This window comes from Episyrphus balteatus, chromosome 1 (genome assembly GCF_945859705.1).
Source record: "Episyrphus balteatus chromosome 1, idEpiBalt1.1, whole genome shotgun sequence".
Lineage (NCBI taxonomy): Eukaryota > Metazoa > Arthropoda > Insecta > Diptera > Syrphidae > Episyrphus > Episyrphus balteatus.
The window spans coordinates 42,401,243-42,417,856 of record NC_079134.1 but is presented as its reverse complement, the minus strand read 5'-3'; the positions used below and the strand labels follow the sequence as shown (position 1 = coordinate 42,417,856).

General features: G+C 30.5%; 1 protein-coding gene across 2 annotated transcripts in view; it reads right to left on the bottom strand.

The window, feature by feature from the left end:
- The window catches only part of LOC129918902 (protein PALS2), a 34,217-nt gene extending 19,391 nt beyond the window's left edge, over positions 1-14,826 (bottom strand). For both annotated transcript variants that reach the window (XM_055999664.1, XM_055999671.1), the window contains exons 1-2: positions 14,375-14,826; positions 10,813-10,919 (exon numbers count right to left, since the gene is read on the bottom strand). In XM_055999664.1, coding sequence (XP_055855639.1) covers positions 10,813-10,919; positions 14,375-14,474 — 207 coding nt within the window. In that variant the 5' untranslated portion in view covers positions 14,475-14,826. The remainder of the gene's footprint in view (positions 1-10,812; positions 10,920-14,374) is intronic.
- Between the last annotated feature and the right edge of the window lie 1,788 nt (positions 14,827-16,614).

Below are 16,614 nucleotides of genomic sequence, written 5' to 3'. Positions count from 1 at the left end.
TCTTCTGAATAACGGAAACCCCACGCATTTTTCAACACACAAATCCTTGACGCATATCGACTTAACCTTAATTTCTCCTCAACTATACCCATCAACAACCTGGTCAGTCCTCTCCGATTTATATGGTAGTAACCATTTCCCAATTGTCACTAATATAACCCTTGATTCAGAACGTACGAATGCTAAGCCACGTCCAAAATACCTAACAGACAAAGCAAACTGGGACCTTTTCAAAACAAACGCTTCAAACTTTACGTCTACATATCAAATATCTACAAACATAAATCAGGAAGCAGCCAGAATACTAAAAACAATCAAAGTTGCAGCTAATAACTCAATTCCACAGTCGCATAACAAAAATACTAGAAAACATGTCCCCTGGTGGAACAATGAAATTAGTGACTTAAGAAATACAAAACAAAACGCCTGGAAGATTTTTAAAAGACATCCAACTGATGCTAACCTTATATGCTACCGCAAAGCCAACGCGTGTTTTCGTAAAGCTGCCAAATTGGCTAAGCAAAATTGTTTCGAAACGTTCACTAACAACATAAACCCCCAATCTTCACCTAAAAAACTATGGTCGGACATTAAGACTCTCACTGGGAATTATATTCCATATACAATCAATATAATTAAAACAGACTCAAATACACTTTCCGAATCTTCAGATATAGCCAACTGCTTCGCGAGTTGTTGGGCTAAACAGTCAGATGATAGCAGTTTCCCAACAGAGTTTTTGCAAGCTAAATTCACCTCTCTACAATTAGTTCCATCTTCCACAAATATCTCGAACTCTGCCAAGTTTATTGAATCGCCAATTAAATTAATCGAATTGGAAAATTGTCTGCATCTAGTCAAGGGCAAAACACCGGGTTTCGATCGCATATCGTACCCTATGCTTAAAAACTGTCCGCTTCCCCTGAAGCTCCGAATTTTATCCCTATATAACAAAATTTTTGATACAAGTACGATCCCACAAGCATGGAAAATAGCTACCATCATACCACTGCCCAAACCGAAAAAGAACCTTCTTGAACTTAATGGTTATAGACCTATATCCCTGCTTCCCTGTACGGGTAAAATACTGGAAAAGATAATTGCTAAAAGATTACAGTGGTTTATTGATAAAAACAATTTCATTAATAACAATCAAGTGGCTTTTAGACATGATCGTAGCACTACAGATGCCCTCTTATGTATTGACGAATATATAGCGTCATCATTATCAACAAAAAACCACATTTCAATTTTATCAATTGACTTTGAAAAGGCATTTGATAAAATTGGAATCCATGTTGTTTTAAACAAGCTAATGGAATGGAAAATAGGTCCGAAGATTTTCGGATACATTCGATCATTTTTAACTAATAGGAAATTTCGTACTAGAGTAAACAATGTTTATTCATCCTTTTATAGCTTTCAATGAAATTAGTGACATTATGTCTAAATATCAAACGGTCCAACATTCCTTGTATGCAGACGACCTAATAATTCTTCTAAAATGCAAAGAAATACCAAAAGTTGCCGAAATTTTTTCAAATATTCTTTCTGAAATAGACGATTGGTCCAAATATTCAGGATCAACTATATCATTAACAAAAACTAACATTCTACATATATGTCGAAAGACAAGTTGTCAAAAGATAATAAATCTCAATTTTAAAAACATTAACATTTGTAACGTTGAATATTTAAATATACTTGGTGTCATTTTCGACAGTAAATTTAGTTTTAAGTACCATTGTACATATCTAAAAAAAAATCTTGCTACCAGGACAAATATTATAAGATATCTTACAAGTAAATATAGTTGCTCACACATTAACACTGTTATTAGAATCATAAAATGTATTATATTATCAAAAATCGATTATGGTCTAGCTATTTACGGTAAATGCTCAAAATCTTGTATCCAGCTTATCAAACCAGAATACCATGCAGCGATACGACTGGCACTCAGGGCTTTTAGAACTACACCGATCATGAACATGTTGACCGAATCTGGCCTCCCGTCAATCGAACATAGACAAGCCTGTACTACAGCTCATCTAATAAACAAAATAACAACAGCAACCAACTCACCGATAATTCCAATATTAAAACAAACCATCAAACGTAAAAGAATACCTAAATGTCCATCAACAATACATAACATCATTTCGTCTTCAAAGCTTCTTGATTTCCCAATCACCTTCAACACAGCAAAAGAACCGTCATATCCACCATGGTTTCTTCCACAAAACTCGGTCATTACCGACTTAAGCAAATTACAGAAAAACACCACCAGCAAGGAAATCTATAAAGCGGCATTCAATGAAAAAATTTCAAAATACAAAGATGAAAACTGGTACTTCATTTACACCGATGGTACTAAAAACGAAAATGGTACAGCATTCGCAGTAGTTGATGAAACTGAAAACACTCTTTGCAAAAATATACTCCCGGAGTTTGCATCTGTTCTTTCTGCCGAATCCAGTGCAATCCTCGCAGCAATTAAACTTAACATAAAACAGAAAACGATAATATGTACAGACAGCCTGTCCACACTGAACGCCGTAAAAAACATAAACAACAACTCACCAACTATACAATACATAAGGGATAATCTCATTGCAAATAAGAACAAATTGAAACTGTTATGGGTACCTGGCCATACAGGTATTAAAGGCAACGAATTTGCAGATGTAATTGCAAAACAAGCAGCTAGAGAACCTCTTTTAATGTCTTATGTGCCAAATAAAACTGATATAACCAAAATGGTGAGAAATCATTTTTTTAAGACCAAACAAATTGAATGGAGTAATTACCAACACCACTACTCAAATATAAATCCAGAAGGCCAATCGATTTTATACCCAACAAACTGTTCAACAGTCATGATTCGGTGTTTTCTAAGACTCCGAATGGGCCACTCAAACATCACCCACAGTCACCTGCTAGAACGAAAAGATCCACCAAGATGTCACATTTGCAGCCGAGAAGTATTAACCATCCCCCATCTATTATATGATTGCAATACAACGAAAAGTATTCTTTATAAATTTATCAAAAATAGATCTTTACTAGACATATTAAAATATCCATCAGAAGAAAATATAAGATTGATTTACAAAATTCTAAAATCTTTAAAAATAGATAAACTTATTTAATGTTAACCTACTAAATCCATTTTTCTTTTAATTTAAGCTAATAGTCCTGGTAGCTACTGCTTTAATTGTATTATTTTGTAATTAATTACATTGTAATAAATAATAATAATAATAATAATAATAAATTCAAAAACTGTTCCTCAACAGAGAACATGAGTGATGAAATTAATTTTGTTTTATCCATTTGTTAATGTATTATTTATTTTTGTTTTACTTATTTATTTATTTATGTATTAAAAAAAAAAACAAAAATCTTTTTTTCCTATTTTATTTGTTGTAGTTACAAGAGTAAATATATTTGATAAACTAATAGAAGTTTTGTTGTTGTTGTTGTGTTTTGTGTAAAATGTTTTATAAGCTGAGAACAAAGTTACCAATAAAGCACGGCTATAATTTTTTATTTATCCTCCTCATATTCAGAAACCCATGGACGTCCTATAGTTCTTTTCGATATAATATTATAAATAGCATATTTCCTTAGATCCTTGTCGGGACCACATTCAATTATTCAATTTGAATTCATTCGGGAACAGAAAATAGTTACCAAACATTCTTTTCATTCATGGACCTCAATCAATTTATGTCGACTGACCAATTTGTAATTTAAAATTTTTCTTGCCTAACTTTCCAGTCATCGTTTCAATCAAATTGCCAAAATTGGAAGGATTTTGTTGACAGCTTACCAATCAGAGATGCGAAATTTGAGTAAATATTAAGTTCCAAACTTTTCTGAACGTGTTCAATTTAAACTTTAAAAGTTTCGACTTTAACCCAAACGCTCTTTCTCTCTAAATCTATCTGATGAATTTTTATTCCAATATATCCTAATCGTTGCTATAAATTTTTTTCACTGTTAGTTATAAGTTATATCTGTACCCTGTATTAAGCTTAGTAAAAATAAAAAATAAAAAATTGTATTGATGCGCATTACTTGGAAAGAAACAAGAATTTTTCATTATAGCAGAACGATTGATGCTTTGTATAATTAATGAAGCAGATTTTTGTATTTTATAATGATCTTACACTGTGACCAATAATAGAAAAAATTGGAAAAAAAAATAAAGTTTTATGATATTCTTACTAGCTCAGGGAAATTAGTCAAAATATGGGCATGAAATCGCATTTTTCGCGGGACAAAATTTTTTTCATGGAATGTGTTCGGGTGGTTGTCCTTATCATAAAAGTCAATTTGTTGGGATAATTGGAGGTTGGGAACAGCCGCCATCTTGGAAAAGAGATTGGTTTCGTTTTTGTTGAATAGCTCCAATGTTATTCATTTTAACAAAAAATGGCAAAGGTAAGACTTATTAACAATAAAATTATCTAATAAATGATATACAAAACAATTCCGGGAGTTGATTAAATAAAATTTTATAGTTTGTCAAAGTGCGGGTTTGTATCGCAAGGTTGGGACAAATTGACATTTGTTCATATATCTGACGAACTTTCGATTTGTTTGGATAATTCTTCAAGAATGAATTATAGTACTTATAATTACCTATAAAATGAGCCCACAATGGTTATTGTAACCATCGTATTGTAGAAGTAATATAACTCCGAAACTCTCCATGTACTAGTCAAAAGTGAGAAAAAAGCTAGTTTTTTGCTAGTAGGCCGAGAAAATTTTTGGAGTAGAGGTATAACCAAAATATAAGTACGCAGTTTTGCAGCCATACGCATGTTAATGTCGAGTTCAAAGGTCTGACAACTCTAATTTTGTGCTTTATACGGTTTTCGGGGGGTTAAATAACGTAAGTTTTCCAGTTAATGTGAATGGGCTAAATGTATACTATTTGAAATTATAAATATACAATCTGATGCTCTATTATTTTTCCTAAATCTAGAAACCTCAATCTCGGCTATGGGGTTAATAGAACTCACGATATAAGCTTTTTTAACTTACTATATCAGGCTTTTCAATTCAAATAAACAAACAAAAATCTAAACAAAAAAGCCTCTAAAACATAATCGTATAAACGGCTTATATTTTGAGTTCTATTGGTCACATCCTCAAGATTGGGGTGTCTAGATTTAGGAAAAATAATAAAGCACCAGCTTGTATATTTATAATTTCAAAAAGTATAAATTTAGCCCATTCACATTAAGTGGAAAACTTACGTTATTTAACCCCCCGAAAACCGTATAAAGCACAAAATTAGAGTTGTCAGACCTTTGAACTCGACATTAACATGCGTATGGCTGCAAAACTGCGTACTTATATTTTGGTTATACCTCTACTCCAAAAATTTTCTCGGCCTACTAGCAAAAAACTAGCTTTTTTCTCACTTTTGACTAGTACATGGAGAGTTTCGGAGTTATATTACTTCTACAATACGATGGTTACAATAACCATTGTGGGCTCATTTTATAGGTAATTATAAGTACTATAATTCATTCTTGAAGAATTATCCAAACAAATCGAAAGTTCGTCAGATATATGAACAAATGTCAATTTGTCCCAACCTTGCGATACAAACCCGCACTTTGACAAACTATAAAATTTTATTTAATCAACTCCCGGAATTGTTTTGTATATCATTTATTAGATAATTTTATTGTTAATAAGTCTTACCTTTGCCATTTTTTGTTAAAATGAATAACATTGGAGCTATTCAACAAAAACGAAACCAATCTCTTTTCCAAGATGGCGGTTGTTCCCAACCTCCAATTATCCCAACAAATTGACTTTTATGATAAGGACAACCACCCGAACACATTCCATGAAAAAAATTTTGTCCCGCGAAAAATGCGATTTAAATTACTAATTTCCCTGGGCTATACGATCAATTTCATCAATTGAATTAAATTGAATCATATTCAATACTAATAAAATAATAAACGTATAAATTTTGAAAAACAAAACATAATTTATGAATATGTATAATTCACTGTTGATATTTAGTTGCATACTCATATTGTTTATTACCATTTTTTGTTAATTTACAATTTCAAAACAAAGGGTTAGGATAGTTAAGGGAACCACCGATTGATCCGTCGATAGTAATTTATTACTTTATCTATTTAAAAATTCTATGATGATTCGAAGCTACAGTACTGCACATGCATATTTTATTGGATTACAATCGTACATTGAATACTAATATCGTGAAATACCTTCCTTCCGTTCACCTGCAAGCAAAAATTAGTTGTATTCAATAAACACATTTGCAATGATTCATCGCTTAAATTTGCAACTGCCATTTTTTGCATTTGATGAGTTCAATTTACATATAAATATGTAAAACCTATTGTGGGATCGTATTTTTTTTTTTGTGGTTAATATTCACGTGCTTTTGCTATCAATAAATTAATCTTTCATGCTCGCTGTTTTGTTTTTATTTTTTTTCTATTAGAACAATAATCTTCTACGTAGTATCCATTTTTTTTTTTTGTTAAAATAAAATAAATAGTGCAAAATGTAATTGAAATAGAAACAAAGCAAAATGACCTATACACCATAAATGTCAACATGCAATAATTCGTTCCTGACCTCGATTAATGTTGAGCATTGAGTTAATTGATCCACATTGATCACTACCCCTTCGCACAATGAATGATGATGTACTTTGTTAATCAAGTGACAACTAACCTATAATTGCCCTTAAAGATCACTGCTTGAATCAAAAATCTTCATTTATTGACTCAAGATTCCATCCGAATTAACTGCTTTGACCTTTATGTACTTAACCAATAATAATAATCCGAAATGGCAATTAAACGAAATTGTCTGGAACTATGACGGAGAGAACAAAAACAAAACAAACTAGTTGTTGCGAAGCTAGTGTAGTCTATGTTACAGATATTGTCTTGTAGTGTGTTGACTTTGTCATACTCGTACATTTCTCGACATGAGAACCCCATGTAAGTGGTTTTTGAGTTCCTTCTGATGATTCGTAATTGAATTCAATTTTAATGATGAGTAGCCAAGCGAAAACGACGACATTCAAATAAAACTAATAGCTCTTGTGCAATATTAATTTTGAATGTGGAAGTTTTTTTTTGTAGCATTAATTGAATTTGAAAAATAAAAAAAGAAGAAACTAAACAAAGAGCATCTGCTTCAAAGATCCCAAAATATATTAACGCTAGATCATCATTTATTATTATTACAGCTATCGATTTATGTACATATATGAAAAATAAAATTCTCGCTTTGGCATTAAGTAGGTCATAGTCTGTTGAACACAGAGTTTGTTGTAGTTGTAATGTGTTTAATTAATCAAATTTGAAAAAAATCAACTTTATTCAATACATTTTTACTTGCTCTATAGGGCAAGTATTGGTTTCGTGTAGAAAAAAAAATCGAGGTTTTAATCAAAACCAACATTACGATGATGGAGAAGATCAAAAAAGTGGTTTTCGTCATGCCGTCCGTCGGTCTGTGCGTGTGTGCGTCTGTGCGTCCATCTGTACATCGAGCTAGGGCCTAAACGGGTGGATGGATTTGCTTGAAACTTGGTACAGATGATTTTTACGTAATTCCCTAGGTCCGTTTTTTTTATTTTTTTAATATCTCCAATTTAACGCATATCTCCCATATAACGTTTTCGAGGTATTTCAAATTTCTCGAAAACGGCTCTAACGATTTCGTTTAAATTTGGTGTGCGCAGTACTCTTATTGATTCCAACAAAACTGCGTTTTTAGTTTTTCTCAAAAAATGCCAAGAGCGGAAATATGGCGTTGCCGTTTTTCAAAAATTGACATGTTTTTTAAGTCCATATATTTCATCAAAGCATAAGTCAATTTTTTCAAAATTTACAGACATCATAGGTATTGAAGTGTAAAATGTAAAAAAAAAATTAAAAAAAAAAAGTTTTTCAAAAAATTTTTAAAAAATTGAATTTTTTTAACTTTCGATTTTGTTTTTGTTTTTATTTTTTTTTCTTCACAAAATCTTAAATTTCCAATAGATATTTAAGATAAAGATGCTTTGAACTACAAGAGCAAGTACGTGCGACCCAGTCGTGCATTTTATTTTTTTTTAAGATTATATTGATTGGAAATATGGAATACACTGATAGATCATCTTCTTTGCAATGCTAAATTATTTGATTGTACCTACCTTTAATTTGAAAAAATATTTAAGTTCTTGTTTTTATTTCTTAAAAGATAAAATTCAAATGCACATTACTATTGCTAAAAGAAATGTATTTTAAAAAAAGCTTCTAAATCAAAGCAGTTAATAAATTTATTGATCTTTGTTTGTTTATAGTTTACGTTTGCAACACTTTGTTACACTCAAAAAAATACTCGTGCGGAGACCGATCACTTTTTGTTGAACTTGCTGCACTGATTTTGAAACAGTACCTATGTAAAAGTTTCACTACTAGCCCAGTGCCAATAATTTTTGAAAAAAAAAAATTAAAAGCAGCATTGCCGCATATACAAGGGTGTCCCAAAGTGGATCATACGAAATATGCTGATAAGCTAACTTAAGGGCTCTCAGAATTTTGTAACTTGTATATCCTAAATCATTACGGTTTTCGTTTAAATTCAGTTCTTGTGAAATTTCGAAAATCCCTACTTTGCAACAGTATTTTGCTCCTCCATTTATAATTGATTTTTGTTTTTTACTATTCTTTCACATTCAACATTGCCTAATAATAAGAAGCAATTAATTAATCAAAATATTTTTTATTTCATATGCCATTTCACTGCAAATTAATTAACAGTTTTAAGTTTTATAAAAACTCAATTTCTACTTTTATTTCAGAGCAACACCCCGCAAAAAATTTGTATTGTGTATTGGTAAATGGGAGGTATACATTAATTTTAAGTCATACAAAATTTATTCCAAAAACCTCTCTGAAGAATCTAAAAAAATGCTAAATACCAAGTTTGACGTTAATCGGTTCATCTGTTTAAATTTAGCTCCTTAAACAGGCAAACAGATGGACTCTCGGGAATCACAATTTTATGTTTTTTCATTCCATATACATTAGACTGATTCAAAAAAAATTTTTTTTTTCTTTTGTTCAAAGCATTGTTGAAAATATTGTTGGAAATGACGACAAAAAAATACTGTAAAAGTTTCAGCCCTTAATGTTAACATTTAGTACCGCCGCATCGCAATTTTCAATTTCCCATACGATTTGTATGGGAAAGATTGTGTATTTGTGTTTAGAATTTTGTATCTTTTTAATGGTTCATCAAAAAGGCTAGATTTAATCATTTTCTTGTATAAAATTGAACGCTCTACAAGATTGCATTTATGAAATTAAAAAAAAACGGACGCGAAAAATTAATTAAAATAATTTTTAGTTGAAAAAATGAATAATTCGAATTTATTGAAGAAATATAATATGATAGTTTTAGGGGTTTGTGAGTTATATAAAAGAATCTGTGAAACCAAAACACAACATAGAATACAAATATTCGAAAATTTTGCCAAATTTTTTTAAAAACATAATAATTTCGTCAAAAAATCGGAAAAAAATGAGAAAAAATTACTTTTTATATTTTAAAGTTGAATAACTTCGAAACGCGGGGGTAAATCAAAAAAATTAATAAGAGCTTTTTTGTAGAGCGGACAATTTTATAAAAGAAAATGATTTTGTCAAGCCTTTTGGATGAACCATTAAAAAGATACAAAATTCTAAACGCAAATACACAATCTTTCCCATACAAATCGTATGGGAAATAGAAAATTGCGATGCGGCGGTACTAAATGTTAACATTAAGGGCTGAAACTTTTACAGTATTTTTTTGTCGTCATTTCCAACAATATTTTCAACAATGCTTTGAACAAAAACAAAACAAAAATTTTTTGAATCAGTCTAATATACATACATAAGTTCGCAGGTTCCTGCCACTAATAATGCATTTTGTTTTTCTAGGATTAACAGATACCTACAGATATGTATCGAAAGCAATAGGCGATTTTTGACCAATACTCTATCGTATAAACAAAATTGGGGCTACTAGGAGTCTAGAACACCCTAATACAATATATCCACTGATTTATTAATCATACGAGTATATTTATTTTATTTCATGCTACAAATATTTTATTATTTCGAAATCCAATCATGCAATAATCTTATATCTGAATTGAAGTCCAAAGAAATATATATACTATTGCAATGCATCTAATTATGAACTGGATACATAGGTGCTATGTATATATGCAACCAGCTCATTTCACTCAATATAAGTTACACTTTGTGCAACGATACATACGAATAATCTTAACCCGTTATTACCTACATGTATTTTAAATACCATACTGAAACACCTACACACAATTTGAAATGTGACCCCATACCAGACCAAGTAACGGCATACATTATTTATATGCTCTATACGAGTAAGTATCCGAATACAAAAAACCCACAATATTTTTGTAACACGAAACCAAAACCTAAGGAAGTCGCAGGCGTTAAGAAGGTAGGTGCGTACAATCACCCTAAACAGTTCAAACTTAACAAAAGAATTCTTTATTTTCGTGACTCCCATCTCTCACTCAGCAGTCATAATTTCCTTATAAACTAAACAAATAATTTAATTTAGCAAAAAAAGAAAAAACTAATAACCCACTGAACTCCAGCTGTTAACAACTCATTTATTTGAACAATAGGATTCCTGTTTACCTATACTCGGTCAAACAACAAATAAACCACAAACAACCCTTCAACTTTATAGAACAACAATAGAACTTACCTTGTCCTTGAGTGGCGTCGAAGGATTACTAAATAGCAAACCTTGTAGAAATATTTCGTCCGTCTCCGAGAAATCCGAACCATAATCTGCGCAGTGTTTGTATCCATCTAAAAAAAATACACACAAAAAAACAAAAAAATAAAAAACAGTGATTCTTGGTTCGTGATTCACACAAAATCATTGTGCGGATTAGGGTGGGTCAAAAAATCGAGTATTCTTTTTTTGTTTTATGCTAAAAAAAATGATTGCTAGACACCCTCTAGAACACTTACCAAATATGAGCTCTTTATAAAAATGGGAAGATCCTCCGCTTCGCAGTTTTCCATTTTTACATCAATCTCATATTGAAAAAAAATCTTTTTTTTAATTTTTTTACATACTCATATTTTATCTAACCGTTTCGAGGCCGAAACTTTGGGAAAATTATTGGGAATTCGTTTTGTTTTTCTTAATTTTGTAACAAATTGAACAATTATAATAAAAAAAGGACTTGTATACTTTTTTTCATTAATCAAACCATTGGAAAGTTGTTCAAAAGCATTTTTACTTTTTAAAAATTCTAATTCATTGAAAAGTCATTATTATCAAATTCGTAAGATGTATTCTTGTAGGGGCTTAAACGTTCTACAAAAAAAATGTGTGGTGTTAAATCGATTGCTTTAACTGTTTTGAAGATATTCATGTCCAAATCACAATTAACACTGCTCATAAAAAAACTATTGAAATCAGTGGGCATTGGGGTTTGGATACGAATATCTTCAAAACGATTAAAGCAATCGATTTAACACCAAGGACGAAAAAATTGTATACGATCTTTTTTTAGACTGTAGAGCGTTTGATTTTCTACAAGATGATAATAGAAATTTGCAAAAAATTAGATTGATAAAAAAATGATTTTTTTAAAATATGAGATTGGTGTAAACATGAAAAACTGCGAAGCGGAGGTATATTTGGTGAGAATGTTCTAGAGGTGCCTAGCAATCGATTTTTCGGATTATAAAACCAAAATGATATGCACGACGATCTTAGGGTTCAAGTTGTTAGAATTTTTAGGACTTTTTATATTTTTTGCACCAGGTACAAAGGGTTTAAGTCAGAAAAGGTAATTTTGAGAAAAATGAAATTGAAATTTCAATTTTTGTTTGTAAAACTGAATATTATTAAGTTGAAAAAGTAATGATGCAGAATTATTATCTATGAAATAATTCTAATATCCATATGCTATTGACCAGAAAATTTAAATTCTTAAAAAAAAAATGTGTTGACTTTTTAACAACACCTAAGAGTCATTTAAGTTAAGTCAAGAAAAATCTTTGTTTATGTTGATAACAAAGTTAAAGTAAGTTGGAAATATCAATGTGATTAATTACCAAATGTGAGAATTTATTCTTTTTGAGCTGTAGAAAAACGGCTCTTCTTTTTCTGTCTTCCACTTGACTAAACACCTTAGGATCAATTTTTATTTTTTTTTGAAAATTAAAACTTAATGCAAAAAACAACGGAGTTGAGTCAACTTACGCCTTTAGTACCACACAATTTTAAAATTTTTTGACTTAAACCCTTTCTACCGAATCATTTCTAACGAAAGGGGATACACTAGAGCTATAGCGATAGGACAAAACGAAAGGAAAAAATAAATAAAATAAAGTAAAAAAAATCGATTTTCAGATTTTTATTGGACTTCAGACAGTAGTCCAATAAAAATCTGAAAATCGATTTTTTTTTACTTTATTTTACTTTACTTTAATTTATTGTAGGTTAAAAAAACAAAAAAAACATCTTAAATTAAATTGCCCTCTAAGACAAGTATGCAATTTCATTTCTATTATTAAAATTTCAAAATCGTTACAGTCGTTTTTTTTTAAACTAAATTTTTATAAATAGTTTTTTTGGGAGTAAATTCTTTAATGTCATAGATAACATCTCAGAATCAAAGATCAAAGACTTGATCTCGTTCCTCAATACAGCAAAGTGGATTTAGGACTGCCTAACACTTGTTTTTCACCTTTTTAAAACCAATTTAAAATTAATTTAAATAAATCCATTAATCACTCACAGGTTTCATGAGTTTTGGTATCAAAACGGCGCATTTTGCGCTAATTGTGTCATCAAGCACCGCCATCTCTACCTACCTACCTACCTTTTTGGGAAAAAAGTTTTAAACTAAAATGGACGTGCCATTTTTTAGAAATCATTAATCAATTTATGTAAAACCAAAATTAAAAAAAAAAAAATAATGTTTGGTTTTCGAAAATTTGATTTTTCAAACAAAAATTAAAATTTTTTTTAAATCCAAAAATTATTTTTTTTTTCAAATTTTTTATGTTTGGCTTATTATTAAAATTATATGAATGCTTTTTTTTACAAAAAGTTTCGTTCAAATCGAATTCATAGTTTCGGAAAAAATCTGATAAAAAAAACAGTTGAATTATGAATTTTTTCAACAAAATCGTTGGAGCCGTTTTTGATAAAATTTAAATGTACTAAAATCAGTATATGGTAAATACCGTTATTTTTGGTCCAAAAAAATGAATTCCAAAACCCCTCTGGAGTGTCTCCAAATAATACTACGTTTCCACCTACTCTAAAATCGAGATTTAGCTAACTAATGTCGTTTTCGATTGGAATAACTCAAGGATTCACTCATTTTGAAATCCAATAAAACAGTTTAAATCGCTTCCACTCAATTCTGAAATTTTATATCTGTATTGGTGAATAATCAAATAAAAATTTTTTGCTTTTCTACTAGAAAATTTGGTTTGACGTTTACTTATTTAAATATTAGTGATTTTGAGTGAATTCTGTTTTGAAATCAAGAAGAGAATTTTTATTTTCAGAAGCGTTCTGTCTGTCATAATAGTGCGAATAAAACACTTTCAGAAGGCTTCTGAATGATTCCGGACGCTTCCGGAGAGCCAATCGAAAACGACATTAATTTAGAATAAATCTCGAAATTTATTCTAAATCTACTTTGCTAAATCTCGGATTTAGGGTATGTGGAAACATAGTATAACGCTACATACCAAGTTTGACATTAATCGGTCCATCCGTTTTTGGCTGTAGCTTTGTATACAGACAGACGGACTCCCGGGACCCACTTTTTTGGCATTCACTATCATGGCAATTTCATGTCTGAGATTGTTATCTCAACTTTTTTTTGTACGAATGCATAACTTGATATAAAGTACCTATATCGCAAGTAAAAAAAAATATTCGATTTTTTGACCCACCCTAATGCGGATTTTTATTTTTATGCAAAAACAATCCCCTGGAGTGGACACAGGAGAAAGGAGGAGCTAATTCATTATGGAAATAGGCCAACAAAATAAATATAACTTAAATATGTGAACAATTTGTGTATTTTTGGAAAAATTGAAGTTTGTTTTTTCTCGAGATAAATCGAAATGATGAGCCAAGTGAATTGTGAGAAAACACACTCCAACAAAGATCTCTTGGTCAATGATTCCTCCTCCATCGATTGACCCAATAACTTATTGATTACGTAAAAAAGTTTAAAATATACACAAAAAATCAGGGAAATGCAAGGAAAGACACAACTTACCGTTGTCTGTGGCTTCGTTGTCATCGTTTGCATTCACTTTGTTTATGCTGGCCAGAAGCTCAACTTTGTCCTGACGTTCCTTTCTAGTTAGACGAACCATAACTGGGATTTTTTACTAACTACACTGGTTAAGAGGAACTGGGGAAGATAAATGGGTTTTTTGTTTTGGAAGCAATCAGAAGAAGCTTTGAGCTACTCTTTGTTTCAAGGTGCTTGCACAATTTAAACGAATAACTTTGTTGGGTTGGGTTTTTGGGTGATAATTTGCTTTGAAGACTTTCACTTGATGGTTAACTTAAATTAACACTTTTCCTAAACATTAAAAGAGTAAACAATAATAAAAGATGGAAGTGGATTTGTTTTTAAAAGTGAACTTTTTTGAAGAACATTTGTTGCTCGTACGCACACCCACGCCCTGCATCTGCGAGAAGAATACCAACACTGAAAGAAAATGTAGAATTTATGGAATACAAAGAACATCAATTCAAAAGAGAATTGATGAAAAAAAATGTTGATTTATTTACTTTTATTTTTTTTTTTGTATTGAGTTTAGACTTGAACCATAGGAATGAAATGGATATGAAACAAATGGAATTTGGATTTTGAAACAGAAAACACACAAAACCAACAACAAAAATCGTTTGAAAAAAAAAACTTGTTTTACGAATGTCAAGAAGAAAAGAAACTATCAAAAGAAGATCTGTTTGATTTGAATATTTTTAAGCAGTTTGGTAATGAAGGGGGGAGTTTGCAGCACATTTCATTTGGTTCGACCTTAGCAACAATTTAAGCCCAGATCTCATACAAATTTTTTCTCGAAACAGATTTTGTCTTAAATATTTTTCCAAGTAGTACGCAGTTCTCACGCAAAATTTAAATATTTGTAACCGCTGCACAGTGCGTTGATCAGTGGACAAAAATAAAAAAATCAAATCTATTATATTATGATGAAAACCGCCCAACAAACATTATCCCTTCTATAAAGCTTAACAGGAGCTACATTAACACCTGTAAGGCTTTATAGGAGCAAATTTGTTAGTGGGGCGGTGCTTCACATGTAGGGCTTATATTCAGCAATAATAAAACACAGTTTTTCACTGCTTAAATATAAGATTCAAAAAGATAACTGGTGTTTTTCATGATATTTTGATTATTCAAGCTAAGGTTCAAATTGATGTTTATCAATTTTTTTTTAAGTGAAAACAAATTAATGTTTTTGACTTTTTTGTTGTTAATTATCAAAATGAATATCTGTAGATCAGGTGTGTATGTCTATTTGTTTTGTAAAGTGAAATTAGTATTTAAAAAATATAACCTAAAGTCTGTTTTTTGTGACTCAAAATCTAAATTTATATCAGACTGTAGCAAGCTGTAGCAGAATCTTGTATGCCGCAAGGTTCCCCTTTATTTCTACTTTCTTATCATGCTCATCTTTTTTGCTCATACTTGCTCAGCTTCAAAATAATTACATTTTTGTAGACTCATTTTCAGAACTAAAAAATAAGGACTTTTTTGTAAAATTGGCTTAAATTGTAAAATTTTCAAATATAAAGGTGCTTTATGAGTTTGTTTTAAGTAAAACAAAAAGCTGTGGATGCTAAAGCGCCTTTCAATATATTTTGTTCCAAAATATCGGGGAATTTAATTGCACTTTTGTCATTTTTTGGACAATTTTCTCATTTTGCCTGCAGAGTTGGCTCTCATTCGATATTATTTAAATGCTATTATTTTTTTTTGTGAAATTTATCATTACTTTGATGAAATATACCATAAATAGTGTTTCTGAAGGTTTTCTTATTCAAAGAAACACAAATTTTTTATATTCTGATTTTTGTCCACATCCCCCATACACTCGACGCACTGTGCACTGTAAAGAAAAAGTCTCCACTTAATTTTGCGCTGACAATAATAATGTTCGAAGCACAATTGTGACAAGGAAAAAAAATAAAACAAAATTAAGATAGACCCTTTTAAAATACTTGGAAAGTGAAAGCGAAAAAAATAAAAAATTCAATTTAATTTGAAAAAACAAAAAAAAATATGTATATATAGACGTTTTTCTTTTTTAGTTCTGAAGAAAGCTCTTAACAAAGTCTGAGCACGCTCTGAATATTCTCTGAACTGAACGTTTTCTGAGCTCGTTAAATTGTTCTTGAAGCAGATTCGAGAACAAATTGTTACCAAATGAAATTTGTCAATTCATAGCTTTCAAACTAAATAAAAAACAAAAATTATGTTTT